At 37.7% G+C, this 16021-nt stretch overlaps 1 protein-coding gene across 3 annotated transcripts; it reads right to left on the bottom strand.

Annotated features, from left to right (window-relative positions):
- Positions 1 to 271: 271 nt before the first annotated feature.
- On the bottom strand, positions 272 to 15759 carry taok3b (TAO kinase 3b). 3 transcript variants are annotated; one of them, XM_051893295.1, is made up of 9 exons: positions 15170 to 15759; positions 13271 to 14956; positions 10084 to 10320; positions 9178 to 9306; positions 6181 to 6384; positions 5165 to 5404; positions 4692 to 4904; positions 1938 to 2120; positions 272 to 1809 (listed from the first exon to the last, which is right to left on the bottom strand). In XM_051893295.1, the coding sequence occupies exons 3-9, from the start codon at positions 10267 to 10269 to the stop codon at positions 1648 to 1650; spliced, it is 1317 nt and encodes a 438-aa protein (XP_051749255.1). In that variant the 5' UTR covers positions 10270 to 10320; positions 13271 to 14956; positions 15170 to 15759; the 3' UTR covers positions 272 to 1647. The 3 variants fall into 3 exon arrangements, with proteins under 3 accessions (XP_051749255.1, XP_051749254.1, XP_051749256.1); XM_051893294.1 differs by having other exon boundaries at positions 13271 to 15759; XM_051893296.1 differs by lacking the exons at positions 13271 to 14956; positions 15170 to 15759 and adding an exon at positions 9660 to 9800 and having other exon boundaries at positions 10084 to 10230.
- Between the last annotated feature and the right edge of the window lie 262 nt (positions 15760 to 16021).

Below are 16021 nucleotides of genomic sequence, written 5' to 3'. Positions count from 1 at the left end.
ATCAGCAACCAAAATAAATGAATTAATATAATAGCCTTGGCATCAATCTATTACTTTTTAAAAACGGATCAATATTTCCTAGCATGCTATTAGCCGATCAAAACTTCATTGTGTTTATTTGTTAAAACCACTTAATTTGTGCACTGGCAGTTTTAACAATGGCTTTGTTGGAGAAGCCCTAAAAGACAGTAGCAGAAAACACCTCAATGATCACTAATAAAACATTATGAGACGCTCATGAATAATGAGGGGAAAGGTCAGAGTTTATAAAGATAGTAGTTGGTCAGGCCCAAAGAATCTTTTATTACACACCATAAATCTGCCTATAAAGTACATGTTTTTGTGAATTAAGAATCAACTGAACCCCTTCTACTAGTTGCTGGAGTGGTGTCTTTCTTAAATGACAGCAAGCCATGAACTCTGTTACACAGAGGTGTTCACATTATAGCTCCACCAGACATGAAGGCTGTCACATGATGCATGAGAATATAAGTTACTTTCTATTTTACTTACAAAAATAAGTTTGCGTTCCTCTGCCTTCACTGAACAAGAGTTCCATAGATCTTTGTTGGCAATGATTGATCAATACATATGTAAACCCTATTTAGGTTATCATATACAAATATTTATATAAAATTTTTACAACACAAATTGCAACATTTTCCCTGTACAAGAGCAGTGATAAGTCCACATTGAATGAATCACAATTCAACAAATTGTGCAAAATAAGGAAAACAAAAACATTCATCAACATAACTTAAAGGCATTTGGCAATTTGGCGGGTATTTATATCAAAGATAAAGCTCATGTTCAGTATCAATAGCCATGAAAACAAAACTGTTATGACCACTTTTATTTGTACACGGCTAAAATCTCTGACAGATTCATGCTCCACTTCACAACCTGAATTTGTCTTTTAAAGTGCATGCAATAATACCAGTAACTCTGACAGAACTGATTCAATGTAATAAGTTCACATCCTGATAAAACTAATGCCAATTAATTTAGGATACTGAACAATGAATACATTTTTAGTTCTTTTTCTTTTCTTTTTCTAAGTAAAAAGAAATAAAGCGTGGGTTCCACAATATGAAATTAATTAAATGCTCTTAATGTATTCACCATATTTTAAAATCAGACACTGCTTGAAAATCTGCTTCTGTGTAAAGTTTTCATCAACAGTTGTCACATTCTCTGTGATACATACAAAACAGCTAATAGCCACGGTGAAGATGCAGGACACATTCTACAGTCGCAATGTCCTTTGATGACACCAAAGGCATATCCACCTAACATGATGGGATCGTACTTAACATATCAAAGTGCTTACTTGTACTAAAATATCCTGAATTACTAATTTAATACCAAAAGTGGGACAATGGCATGGAGAAAAGGTCAGTTTGTCTAGATATTTCTTCTTGGTTTATGAGCTCAGTGATGCACCACCAAACCACTTTTGTGTTTGTGGCTGTTTAGTTTCTCCTTTCAGAATATCAGTGAAGTTCTCACAGCCGATATGAGTTATAAGATATTGAACCAGCATGGTCACTGTTTGGATGATCTTGGTAAATCCATCAATCAGGGACAGTGCAGGCACAATGTGTCCAAAGACATCAGTGTTGAACAGTCCCTTTCACTTCTGTTGGATCATCTGGCCTCATCCTTGGGAAAGTCAAACGAGGCCAAGCTTCCGAATCCTAGCCGCGCACTCTCTGAATCAAACATCTCCAGTTCTCGCTCTTGACGCTCAAATAAATGCTTGATTTTTTCGGTCCGTTCCTTATGAAGTGAGGCCAGCTCTTCTTCAATCTGTAACAGAGGTTTGGGAAATATTTCAGTCAAGATTCCTTCCATTTTTTTACTACCAAGTTCACAGTTTGACCAGTTATGGCCAAATCTATCCTATATGAATAGGTTCATTTTAAAAAACAGCTCACCTTCTGTTCCAAGTGAGCCCGGCGCAAAGACGCCTTCTGTTCCAACTTCTGCACCTCACGCTCATGTTGGGCCTCCATCTGCGCCTTGGTTTTGTTCTGGTAGGCATCGAGGAGCTCCATCTCCTGATGTAGCTGCTGCCTTAAAGCCTGACATTCAGCCTCCTGCTCTTCATCTAAACGTAACTGAGAGAGTTATATGCTGCAATTATTATCTAAAACGCTCAGTGATGCCTCATTTTCTATACTAGTCCCTACTGAATAAAAACAATATTGCATATACAAGCAGCAATATTACACTTAACAATCAGTGTTCATTTGGACTGTTGGTGTAAGCAGAAACTTTTGGTTTGGTTGTGGAAATTCAATTTGTAAATCCTATTTTAGCAGTTCCTAGCAGAACCACTAGAGGGAAACTCTGAAACGGTTTTAGCCAGTAGCTAGTTTTTGATATATTTCTAGTTGGTAAGGGAAATATTAAAAGAGACCTTCTGACTGTATATGAAAACAAACACTTAATCTCTATTTTAACAGGTTCTCTCAAATTCCAAAGAGGCAATGTGAAAAAAATTACACTACAGATACACTCAGTGAGTAGGCTACTTTACACTGTAAATTTCAAAGTTGTAAAGATTATTGGAATACATAACAAGAAAATTCTATTTAAGTCTTTCTACTTCAAAATGTTCAATGTGTTACATTGATTATTTGTGAATTTGCTAGCAAGTAAGTAAATCCTACTCCTTTTTTGGCAGTGTATGTTTCAATACATTTATCAGGTGAAGAGCCTAAAATTCAAGTTTATAACCTAGGTTACATTCTAACAAAATAAGGACATTCTAAGGACTAAATCTTTCAAAGATTCTGCTAAATCTTTCAAATGTGGTTTGGAACACATTTGAAAGATTTAGCAGGATATCCGGCTACAAAATAAACTTTCAAAAAAGCGAGTTAATGCCAATCAATGCAGCTGCTACATGTATTTCTTTAAATTCAATTCCTTCCAAAGTTACCATAAAAAAGATTAAATATTTGGGAATCTGGGCTACAGGCAATTACAAGGACATAAATAAAGCTAACTTCCTGCCCTTAATAGAAGGTCTGAAACAGGAAATCAAATGCTGGGATCTGCTGCCCCTCTCTTTAAGTGAAAGAATTAATACTATTAAGATGAATGTATTGCCTAAGTTCCTATATTTGTTTAAAAATCTTCCTACTTTTTTAACCAAATATTTCTTCAACTCCATAGAGATACTTATATCAGCATTTATCTGTAACAACAAAAATCCTCAGATTCGGAAAAGTGTATTACAAAAGCCCAGTGCCCTAGGCAGCATAACACTTCCCAATTTTATGCTTTATTACTGGGCGGCTAATATGAGAGGAATGACTTACTGGATGAGGGACAGTGGTAGCCCTGACACCCCTAAATGGCTTAGTTTGGAGAAAATCTCCTGCAAACCTGTTTCCCCATCTTCTTTAATGTGCTCTGAACTTCCAATGCTTGAACCTGCCTCTCACTATTCCTCTAATCCTATGGTGACACAATCCCTGAAAATTTGGAATCAATTTAGAAAGTAATTTGCTCTTCGTAGCCTCTCTTTATGTGCCCCATTAAGTAAAAACCATATGTTTACTCCTTCAATATTAGATAAAGCCTTTGTGGGGTTTGTACATTTCAAGATCTTTATATAAATATCACTTTTGCATCTTTTGACAAACTGGTTAATAGATTTAAGATTCCCAGGTCCCATTTCTTTAGATATCTGCAAGTACGAAATTTTTTCGGTTTCACATGATTGTTTTCCTTCATATCCTCCTACATTTCTATTAGACACTATTTTTAAGATAGGAGAAGACTTAAAACAAATCATAGGCAAAATTTATAATCTCCTTAATCAACATAGCTTGGCAAATTTAGATCATTTGAAAAATGAATGGGAGAAAGATTTGAATTAACAGATTTCGGAAACAACCTGGCAGAAAATTATTAAACATATTTACTCATCATCTATATGTCAACGTCATGTGGTTGTACAATTCAAGGTGGTACACCGACTACATTGGTCAAAGGTTAGGTTATCTAAATTCAGACCAGAGCTAGATCCTATTTGTGATAAGTGTAGGCAGGCTCCTGCAAGCCTTTTACATATGTTCTGGACATGCCCAACTTTGTATAACTTTTGGAAATCGATTTTTGATTCATTTTCAGAAATAATAGAATTGCCAATAGACCCGTCTCCTTTTATTGCTATATTTGGTGTCACAGCACAGAACATGCACCTAAGTAGCTATAATTGTAAAATGTTGGCCTTTTCCACATTACTTGCCAGAAGATTAATATTGTTTAAATGGAAAGACCCTCTTCCCCCCACTTTTTTTCACTGGATTAAGGACGTCATGCATATCTTAAACTAGAAAAAATAAGATACTCACTTCAAGGGTCTACCCAGAGATTCTATGCAATCTGGCAACCCTTTCTGTTATTTGTTGAAAAACTCAAGTAGGGAATACAGTCCCAAATATGTATAATTCATGTTTTGTTTTTTTCTTCTCTCTGTATGTAATTGATACTTTATGTCTGATGGGTAGAGGGATGGGTTGTGTTGGGTTTTTGACTGTATATACTGTATTGTTTCGGTCTTTTGTTTTTTCTTGCATATTATAAAATTTTAAATAAACAGACCTTGTTCAAAAAAAAAAATGTGTGGTTTGACTACTAAAGGGACACTTTCCTCTGGTGCTTGTGTACCTTACCGATTGAGAGGCCATCATCTCATTAATGCTTTGCTCATATTGTTCTGCCAGCTGTGCGAGCTTGCGGGTCTGCTCCTCCTTCAGTGACTTCAGGATGGCTTTGTGGTCACTCTTAGGGGAGACCTCCAGCTGATGGTTCCTCAGAGCTTTGTACTGCTTGTTTTGCACCTTACATGTATCTTGGAATTGCTTTTTGATCTGCATCTCCAATGTCTATAATGAGATGAGATTAATTAGGTATAATTTTTATAATGAATCATACAATACGTTTTCATCCTGTGTTATTGTGTGTACTTTCACTGTTTCTAAGAGAGAAAAACATTTAACATTAACATTTAAATACATTTGAATCAATTTAAAGTTAAATTTGTGACTTGTTCATCCAATGCTGCTACATATAATTGTTATCTTCTCTTTTTGTCATTTTTCTTTTACTCCATATTTTAAGTTGGTTCTACCCACAAGCTGTTTACCTTAAGGTTCCTGGGCTGCTGTCGGCGTTCCAGTGCATGCTTCCTGTGTAGCTCCCTCTGCCGGCGACTGTTGTACTCCTCCTGGTTCTCCAACTCAGTTTGATGCTGGTGGCGCATCAGCTCAAAGCGTAGTCTTTGTAAGGTATGTAGATGCCGCTGTTCCAGCTCTTGGGTGGACTCATCCTGCCTGATCATCAGTGCATGCTCCATTTCTTTTTGTGTCTTCTTCTTGTTAAGCTCCTTTAACAAAAAGAGCAAGTCAGTAATGAATAATATTCCATTAGTATGTGTGACATCAACAAAAAAGAATAAAGTGTATAAAGTAAAAAGTGTTGGGGTTTTTTTGTGCTTTTGGAAACAGATTTCTGATTTGAAACAGCACAAATGCTCTGATCAACACTACATATCACTATATAAAATATATACACACATGCTACCTTTCAAAAGTTTGGGGTCAGTAAGATTTCTTTAAAGAAATTAGTACTTTTATTCAGAAAAGGATGGATTAAATGGAATGTAAAGACATTGTTACAAAAGATTTCTGTTCTATTTATCAAAGAATCCTGAAAAATGTATCATGGTTTCCACAAAAATATTGAGCAGCACAATTGTTTTCAACATTGGTAATAATAAGAAATGTTACTTAAGCACCAAATCAGCATATTAGAATGATTTCTGAAGGATCATGTGACACTGAAGAACTGGAGTAATGGCTGCTCATTCAGCTTTGCCATCACAGGAATAAATTACATTTTAAAATATACTAAAATAGAATTTTTATATATTTTATTGTATTGTATTATTTTCAAATTAATACCATCTTGGTGAAGTGAGTACAATAAAAAACAATAAAAAAACTTAAACAACTTTAAACTTTATTTAAAAAAAAAAAAAAAAAAAAAAGGAAATTTATGTTTTAAGACTTAAGACTTTATGTCTACATGAAACCTCAAAATTCACAAGAACAAAAGAATATGCTTGAGACATTCTTTGTGGTGACTCATATTATTTCTTGCCTCCCGCATTTGCTCTTGTTCAAACTCATGCTTCTTGATAAGGCTTCTTCTTTTTAAAGCACGGCAGCTCCTTTCATAAACCAGTCTTTGCTGGTTCAACAGCTGGGCCTCCTCCTCAGCCTGGGAGCGCTGCATTGTTTCCTTATGCCGTGACAAGCGCTCCTGTTTCTCCTCTTTTGGTGTGTCAGAGTCTTCGTTCATTTCCTAATGTACACAGAAATTTTTTTTTTTACTGCAATATTTTACTGCAAAATCATGTTAATAGAATATAATTGGCATAAGGGGCAATGGCATTTTACTGTATATAATAACATTATAAGGGCATAAGATGCAATGGCTTACATCTATTACAGGTAGTATGAAACAATTAGTCTGACATTGTTCAGGGCCCTGTAACAAAAGGGGCCCACTAACCTCGTCTATGGCAGTGGTTCCCAAACTTTTAAGAGTGGCGTACCCCCTGAGGCATTTAACATCACTTCCACTTAGACTGTATTTCACACCTTTTCCATTTCACAAGTTTACAAATAATCAGATAGAGTAAGAGAGTATGTGTATCCGGCATGCCGTCCGAGGGGAGGGCTCCGAGCTCAGAATTTGGCCCAAACCCAGAGTACTCCCCGTATCCCTGGCTGGGATAGGAACCAACCAATAGTGAGGAGTCGGGGTGGGATGCAGAAATCTGTCGAGGAACATAGGTGAGTCGGCTATGTGTATATATATATATATATATATATATATATATATAGACATATAGAGATATGTCTAGATCACTTGAATGTGGTCCTCCCAAACTTTGCTGATAAAACATCATTAAGGGACAATATTTGCTCCCTTAAATTGATTTTGCAGTGCATTTTTTACCTTTATAAATATCTTTATAAAATAAATAATGTTTTAAATAAAAAAATGTTCAACAGAGAAAAATGCAATGATGATAAAAACGAAGTGATACTTTTGATACTATTAACCAAATCCACCAGTAGGTGGCGGTAAGTCATTGTCTTAATGACAATGAGTCATTATGAGTCATCGATTCATTCATTTATTCATTCATTCAGTAATGAAGCAAGTGACTATATTTATGAATAAGTCATTGAATCATTGACTTTCACGATTTGTTCAAAGCCACAGATGGTTCACAATACACCGCTGTGTTTTGCAGTTTTGCTGTGCCTTTCGCTGAATTTATTTCATTGCAAAATAGTGTAAACAATACTGACAATACTGTTTAAAATGTACATCACTTAAAGTGTCCCTATTATGAATTTTTGAAAATTACCTTTCATGTAGTGTGTAACATAGCTCTAAGTGAATGAAAACATCATGCAAAGTTTATTTCTGAAAGTGCACAGTATATAAAGTTATTGTCTCTCAAAAGTAAGAGTCGACTCAAAGTCACTTAAACGAGTCATTTGTAAAAACGAATCCCAAGCGGTTTCGTTGTGACGTCAAAACGAAACATTAGCATATTGCCCGCCCACTTATTGCACGCGCAGACACCAGGGAAAACTTGAAACCGCTCAAACACTGCCAATACGTGAAGAATCAGTGGTTAAAGTTCATCTTTACAACGATACCACAGCAGTATAGCCCGAGCCTTGTGCTGTGTTCCCGTCATTTTACTGACGACTGCTTCTTCAACTTAAATGCGTTCAGCGAGGGATTCGCAAGATGGTTGTTATTGAAGGATGGGTCAGTACCCAGTTTAATTGTACCAGCTTCTTCCTCCTCCGAATTACAATCTGTAAGTATGATTAATAATTGTTGCTGTTATGTTCTCTGTAGCATGCACAATACGTATTTAGTTGTGTGTGTTGTGTACGCTCCGCGCAGCTTGTAGGTCTTCGGCTAACCAGCTAACAGCAATATGTGTTCACTCGCAGTTGTCTAGAAATGTGTCAAATGTTTGTCATTGTTATAACTTAGAGTTATGATAAAGAGTAGAGCAATACGTTGGTGTACAACTGCAGTGCTTTATCAATACGTTTCTGCATTGGGCTAACGCATATACCATGACTGTTTGTGTGTTTACCACTGAGCTGTGGGCTAGGTTCACTAACATAAACACAAAACAACTTATTTCCTCTCTGAGTCTTTATTTTTAGAACAGAGCGGAGCACCATCATTATTATAATACAATGGAAGTGATGTAAGCACTGTATACTGTACTCCGTGTTAACCAGCAGAAGTCATCTGACCAATCACCGCAGATTAGCGTCACGCAAACGAGGGGTTTGGAAAAATGAATTGTTGAGTGAATCGTGTGGGAGTCGTTGAGCAAATAAGGTAAAATTAAATGCATATTATAAGACAATGAAAGTGTTTTTTGACTTTGCATGTTTGTAAACCTGTTGTTGGGGACTCTCAAAAGAAAAATAGGAAACTTTCAAATTCCATAATAGGGGCACTTTAATATTACCCTTTTGTTTGTTGAACTGGAAAAATTGCATTCTTGCTCATATTATATAATATTATCAACATTACAAACAAGAACTCACACAGGGTATGTTTTTGTGTCGAGTTTGAGTCTTAAAACGATCTGTTTGCACAGTCTGTGTTTATATTTGTTCTTCATGCTAGCAAGTGCTAAATCCCCAATTTTGCAAAGCTACATCGTTGAGAATTGCAGTAATGTAGCGCGATTTTCTAAGGCAGCATACTCAGCATGCAACCAATCATATGCACACTGCTTGTGTGGATGCAGTCAGTTTTGACCTCAAAAGATGAGGTAATTTGATTGGATGTCATGTATTTATGGCATTTTGCCTGTTAGAAATACATGCTCCGTTTTAATGTTATTTTAAGGTGGGGTAGAATTAAATGAATGGCAAAACTCAGCATTTTGTTCACGTACCCCCTCTGTCACCTCACAAACCCCCAGGGGTATGCGTAACCCAGTTTGGGAACCATTGGTCTATGATATACTAGTGGGGCCCATACGTAAAAATTTGTCCTGGGTTTGTCCTGTGAATTTATTGACTGTCCTGATCTCACCTCTTTCATTCTTTCTCTGCATAGTCTGTACTGCTTTTTCTGTGTGTCCAAGAAGGTGGTCAGTTCCTTCTTCTGCTGGACCAAGATCTGTTGCTGGATTCTCTTCTCCTCAGCTGCCGAGGCCTTCATCTTTGGAGAGACAAAATGAAAAAAACATCTAGTTTTGCAACATTAATCACTTACAGATGAATCATGCAGGACCAAGGGAGGAAAAGTGTCACAAAAAGTTCACTGTGGTCAGCTGTGCAATAGTAAACTGACAATATTTTGTCATCATAGTGATTTGCTAGTTTTAATAAACATACTAAACTAAGTCATTTCATTAAAAATCAATTTAAAATAATCCATGTAATCCACACATAGCGGCATCCAGAAGTCTAAGACCACTAGTGAAAATCCTTTCACATAATAATTGAATACAGTTTAATTTAAATACAAATGATAAAAATGTTTTAAACTGCAGAATTTCTTAGTATGTTCACCTTTTGTTTTAATCACAGCACCACTCAATCTGCTTGAACTCCACAAGTTTGTGTAAAACTTGATGATCATTTTCTCCAGTATGATCAGAGATGATCCAAAGAGATTCTTGAGCTTCAATGGAAGCAAGAACATCTGACCGCCTGTGCAAAGGAGTTCAAGTGATCAATGTCACAAATGTGCTTATTTGATAATACTGAAAATACTGAAAAACTTAAATATTTCCAATTAATTTTAATTCATAACCTTTATTTGTTTTACATTTTTCATAATTATAAAACTTTCTGTTCCAAATTTCTAATGTGGTCTTCAACTTTTGGACCCCACGTCATTTTCACCATATATACAGTAGCAACAAAAATGTGACATCTTGTAAACTTTGCATAACCCTCTCCAAAATGTGTAAAGTAAAGTAGCAGCACGCACCTCCTTGTCCAGTTGTGCAGCTTGCTTCTTGGCCAGCCGCTCCAGTTCAATGTAAGTGTTATTGGCCTGGGTCTCCACTTCCTTCTGCAGCCGGAGCTTGTGCTCATCCATCTCAGCCTTTAGCCTGTTCTCCAGGGCGATCAGCTGCTTCTGGTGCTGCCGCCGCATGCGCTTATACCCTGACATCTGCTCGCGCCGCACAGCTTCCTGCTCATGCTCCTGGATCTGCTCACTGACCTGTAAACACACAGTGTGTTGGGGGTCAAAGGTCAGGTAAGCCAAGAAAGATTATTTTCTCTTTGCACCTTTTAAGCCACAAGATATAAGATATTATCTTAAGAAATCTATAAGATGTTCATTGTTACCATTCAAGTTTGCAATTACTTTTATCTTCATTATAATTTCTGTAATATGATTCATTCAAAATTGAAAAAATTGAAAAAATATGTAACCTTATGTACCATACAGTATGTATGTCAATTATTGTATAACCATTAAAAATGAGTATACCATCTTGTTTAATGCTGTTTTTTTTGTGTGTATATAATGATCTTAATTGTTTGATTTATTAAGCCTTTAAATTATCTTCCTTTTTTTTCACCACTAGCATGAGTGAACAGAGTGAACCCCTTATAAAACTCTTAAAAATCTTAAACGATTTTTCTAATATTAATCTCCATACAGTATATACATTTCTGACAGCAGAAGCTACTGAATACATGAAAAGTTGATGCATAATGCGTAGTATAGTTTTTATCAGTATCAGAATTTTGGGTTAAAATTAATATACATGCATAAGAAAAAGCAAGTAGGATTTCACTGTTTGGTGTTTCACTTTTTTATCACATTATTGATTAGTTCATTTTAAATGGTCTTGTGGTGTAACAAATACATTTTTAAAAGTACAAATATGCCATGTAGTTTGTCATTTAATAAGAGATCATAAAAACTGCATACATACAAATGTGCTGCCTGCATACAAAAAATAGCAGAATAAAATAATTTTAAATGCATGTTACATTTTAGCACATGTCAAGCTATTAGTATTTAGGTTCATTTCATTTTACATTGAAGAAAAATATGATTTCAGAGCTAATCAGATTTATCTTGATGGGTTGAACACACTTTGTCTAAGTAAAATATAATAAAAATATAATATGTTCTTTTAATGATCACACTTTCTTCTCTCTCCATATACAGTGGGTACGGAAAGTATTCAGACCCCCTTCAATTTTTCACTCATTGTTATGTTGCAGCCATTTGCTAAAATCATTTAAGTTCATTTTTTTTCCTCATTAATGTACACACAGCACCCCATATTGACAGAAAAACACAGAATTGTTGACATTTTCGCAGATTTATTAAAAAAGAAAAACTGAAATATCACATGGTCCTAAGTATTCAGACCCTTTGCTGTGACACTCATATATTTAACTCAGGTGCTGTCCATTTCTTCTGATCATCCTTGAGATGGTTCTACACCTTCATTTGAGTCCAGCTGTGTTTGATTATACTGATTGGACTGGATTAGGAAAGCCACACACCTGTCTATATAAGACCTTACAGCTCACAGTGCATGTCAGAGCAAATGAGAATCATGAGGTCAAAGGAACTGCCTGAAGAGCTCAGAGACCGAATTGTGGCAAGGCACAGATCTGGCCAAGGTTACAAAAAAATTTCTGCTGCACTTAAGGTTCTCAAGAGCACAGTGGCCTCCATAATCCTTAAATGGAAGACGTTTGGGACGAACAGAACCCTTCCTAGAGCTGGCCGTCCGGCCAAACTGAACTATCGGGGGAGAAGAGCCTTGGTGAGAGAGGTAAAGAAGAACCCAAAGATCACTGCGGCTGAGCTCCAGAGATGCAGTCGGGAGACGGGAGAAAGTTGTAGAAAGTCAACCATCACTGCAGCCCTCCACCAGTCGGGGCTTTATGGCAGAGTGGCCTGACGGAAGCCTCTCCTCAGTGCAAGACACATGAAAGCCCGCATGGAAGGACTCCAAGATGGTGAGAAATAAGATTCTCTGGTCTGATGAGACCAAGATAGAACTTTTTGGCCTTAATTCTAAGCGGCATGTGTGGAGAAAACCAGGCACTGCTCATCACCTGTCCAATACAGCCCCAACAGTGAAGCAAGGTGGTGGCAGCATCATGCCTGGTCGACTGGTTGCAATCGAGGGAAAGATGAATGCGGCCAAGTATAGGGATATCCTGGACGAAAACCTTCTCCATAGTGCTCAGGACCTCAGACTGGGCCGAAGGTTTACCTTCCAACAAGACAATGACCCTAAGCACACAACTAAAATAATGAAGGAGTGGCTTCACAACAACTCAGTGACTGTTCTTGAATGGCCCAGCCAGAGCCCTGACTTAAACCCAATTGAGCATCTCTGGAGAGACCTAAAAATGGCTGTCCACCAACGTTTACCATCCAACCTGACAGAACTGGAGAGGATCTGCAAGGAGGAATGGCAGAGGATCCCCAAATCCAGGTGTGAAAAACTTGTTGCATCTTTCCCAAAAAGACTCATGGCTGTATTAGATCAAAAGGGTGCTTCTACTAAATACTGAGCAAAGAGTCTGAATACTTAGGACCATGTGATATTTCAGTTTTTCTTTTTTAATAAATCTGCAAAAATGTCAACAATTCTGTGTTTTTCTGTCAATATGGGGTGCTGTGTGTACATTAATGAGGAAAAAATAATGAACTTAAATGATTTTAGCAAATGGCTACAATATAACAAAGAGTAAAAAATTTAAGGGGGTCGGAATACTTTCCGTACCCACTGTATACATATGTATATGTATCTCCATAAATATATATATATATATATATATATATACATATATATAAACGTTTGACTAAGTTTGCAATCTGGAAAAGAATCTATATATGTGGGGGGGGGAAGCACAGTACATTATGTATAGCTCCAGAAAAGAGCTCTAAATCACAACAAAATGATTATCTTTACGACAAAAAAAAAAAAAAAAAAAAAAATGAAGCGGAAAATAAGCCTGCGCTCCGGAGACAGAAAGACATGGGGGGGGGGGGGGGGGGGAATGAAAAAGCGCTTATTAACAGGATGTGGTTGCCATGGCTACTGATGTGGGGTTGAGTGGATGACCATGGCAGGCCTGCATTTCTTATGCAAAAACGGCGAGCAGAAGAGGAGAGATAGGCTGCCTACCAAATATGCTGGTGTGATGATGGCAAAGCGTTGGCGGATGCTGCTGCTGCTGCTGCGATGATGGCGAGCCCGGCTCTTGTGAAAAGAAGAAGGCCGCAGCTCTGGCCTGATGTCCCTGTCTCCAGCCTCATCCCTCACGCAAGCATGCTTCTGCAGGGGGGGAGGAAAAGACGAAGTGAGTGGGGGTGGGCGCTAACCGAGCGCCCTGCTGCTGATGCTGAGGATGAGGATGATGCCGCTGCGTCTCCCTGCTGCCCGCAAACAGCCTGCTGCTTCCAGCGCATCCTCTTCACCCTTCATCTGTTACTGGTGTATGTCGCTCACAGGTGCCTGCAAAAGGCACAGCATCGCGATGGATGACGCGCGAGTCGCTCTGTACGGCGAGAGCGGGAGTCCGGAGCCTCTCTTCAGACTAGCGGCTGCACTTCCTGAGAAGAAAGAGGAGGAGGAGGAGGAGGAGGAAGCATACAGATCCGGTGGGATAGAGTGAATTACGCAATGCCTACCACGGGCAATCAGCGGAAAGAGTGTGCGCGCGTGCACGCGTCTTAAACTTTTATCGTTTCCAACTCTACACACTTAAAGGTGCACTCAGTGATTTTTTTTATTTTATTTTTTATTTTATTTTATTTTATTATTATTATTTGCTAAATAAAAAAGTTGTACACGTAAAGAAAGCAATAGCACTTTTGAGAAATGTGATTAAAATTAAATACACTTACAATGAGTGTCATTTCAGTATTCTACTACATGTCCCTACATGTTGAGGCTGTTTCATGTAATCGACGAAGTTACTAATCATAATAATATAAAATGTAATAATTATATATGCCTAAGGAAATTAAACCCAAAACAATGACCTGCAGCATTTGAGGAAAAATTGGCGCGAACAAAGGTGCGTCATGGCGTCACAGCAAAATGCCTCCATCAACACACAATAAGAACTATAGCTAAATTAAACATACTTAAACCTTTTGCTTGCACTTTTAAACACCCAATTCGATAATGTCAACTGTTTGTCATATATGTTTATGAGTTCTTACGCAATATCAAGATTCCATCATCAGTTATGATAGAATTATGCTTCTGTTGCAATTGTGATTCTTATCTCTGGTGCAACAGAGTCAGATTCTAAGTAAAAAAAAAATTTGAGGTGAGTGTATAATAGGTAATTATGAGAAATACATAAAGGAGACTGGGGGATTTCCTCAGACTCTCAAGTAAAGCATTTCCTGTGTGGTTTAGAGGTTAAGAGAAATTATCTTTGATCTTTTTGCCCCATATTTAAACGCAGACTGACACTTAAAAGCATGAATACTGCTGAATTAACACAGTCATCATTCCAAAGAGTTGGCTGAAGTTAATAAACATTTGAAGCCTCCTTGTTAGAGCGTCCAACTCCCACACTGGAGACCCAGGTTCAAGGCTCATGCAGAGCGGGGCGAGTAGGACCTGGGTGAGGGGTTACATTAGTGCCGTGACCTGGATAGGAGAGAGGTTTAGGGGAGTGAGTGTAACAGAGGCCAGCTAGTAGTTGCTGTGTAAGTAAACCTCACTTCTCTGATCTCAAGAGATGCTCTAGCAACTGATGCTAGAGGTTGCAGCCTTTAGCCTCCTTGTTAGAGCGTCCGACTCCCACGCCGGAGACCCAGGTTTGAGGCCCGCGCAGAGCGGGGCAAGTAGGACCTGGGTAGAGGGGTTACACTGAGACTGGGCTGCTATACCAATGCACATGCAAAACCCAGAATGTTAAAACAACAAAAGATATAAGAGAAAGTGACCACAGGCAGCATACAACACTTCCAGCGTAACCTCGTTCCCTTCACACTCTACTTATTGTGCATGCTCTTTGGTAAGAATTGTGGAAAGTACCAGGTACTGAACTACTATTAGGCCTACCTGTGTTTTGCTGAGAAGACACTGATTTCCCCTGTGACACAACTTACCACATCAGTACCACACTTATGCTTGAACAGACAGACTTCTAACCAAAGAAATTACATGAATTTGTCTAAGCATATAAATTTATTTTTGCATATGTGACTGTGAGATCAGACTTAACTGGGTGGACTATAGGAAGTTTGTGTAAATTCTAAACTTTTGGCTCTGGGATTTCCATTATAAGCCTGAGTCATAAGGGGCAAAAATAAAGCTTAGCTCAGTTAACATCAGATGTGTTTTTCTGTCCACTTAAGGCATTCTGCATGCAATAAATGTGCAATTGCATCACACAAGTTGAATAGAAGTACAGCAAATCAAAGCACAGCAAATTCTCTGTCATCTTCCTTCTTTGTCTGAAGCTGATAGGTGGCTGAAATTCCTAACTTTGTGCTTTTGCGTCAAAAGATCGAAAGGTATCAGTGAAAATCTAGAGTTGAGAAACTACCTTCCTATTACAAGACCACTTCCTGTTGAACCAACGGGCACAGAGTTCAGAGCATGGGTGGAAGAGCGATGTGCTGGACTGTGGCTACTTTTCTCATTTTTGTTGTTTTTAGCATGGCATTGTCAAACTTAAAGCAATGTTATCGACTGAACATGATGATAAACAGAATGTAAAAATGTTCAAAAAGTGTGATCTCATAATGCAGAGTATACTTGTATATAAATATTTGCATAAAAAACAAATCTTAATGTAGATAATGTAATTAACATAGAGCCATTGTTGTCATGTGGCATTGCGCAACATAAAAATCTCTTCAAGATTTCAGATAGAGGAAGCAGTAAAATGACATTTTTACCTATAAGCTC

This window comes from Ctenopharyngodon idella, chromosome 5 (assembly GCF_019924925.1).
Source record: "Ctenopharyngodon idella isolate HZGC_01 chromosome 5, HZGC01, whole genome shotgun sequence".
Taxonomy (NCBI): domain Eukaryota; kingdom Metazoa; phylum Chordata; class Actinopteri; order Cypriniformes; family Xenocyprididae; genus Ctenopharyngodon; species Ctenopharyngodon idella.
Note: the sequence above shows the minus strand (reverse complement) of the source record. Positions and strands in the feature narration are given on the sequence as shown.

Excerpts from the sequence above, each read along its gene's own strand:
- taok3b (XM_051893294.1), bottom strand. The coding sequence starts at position 10,269 with ATGTCAGGGTATAAGCGCATGCGGCGGCAGCACCAGAAGCAGCTGATC. Across the intron at positions 6,385-9,177 it reads GCAGAGAAAGAATGAAAGAG|GAAATGAACGAAGACTCTGA; the intron begins GTGAGATCAGGA and ends TGTGTACATTAG. Across the intron at positions 4,905-5,164 it reads AGCAGCCCAGGAACCTTAAG|ACATTGGAGATGCAGATCAA; the intron begins GTAAACAGCTTG and ends ATCTCATTATAG.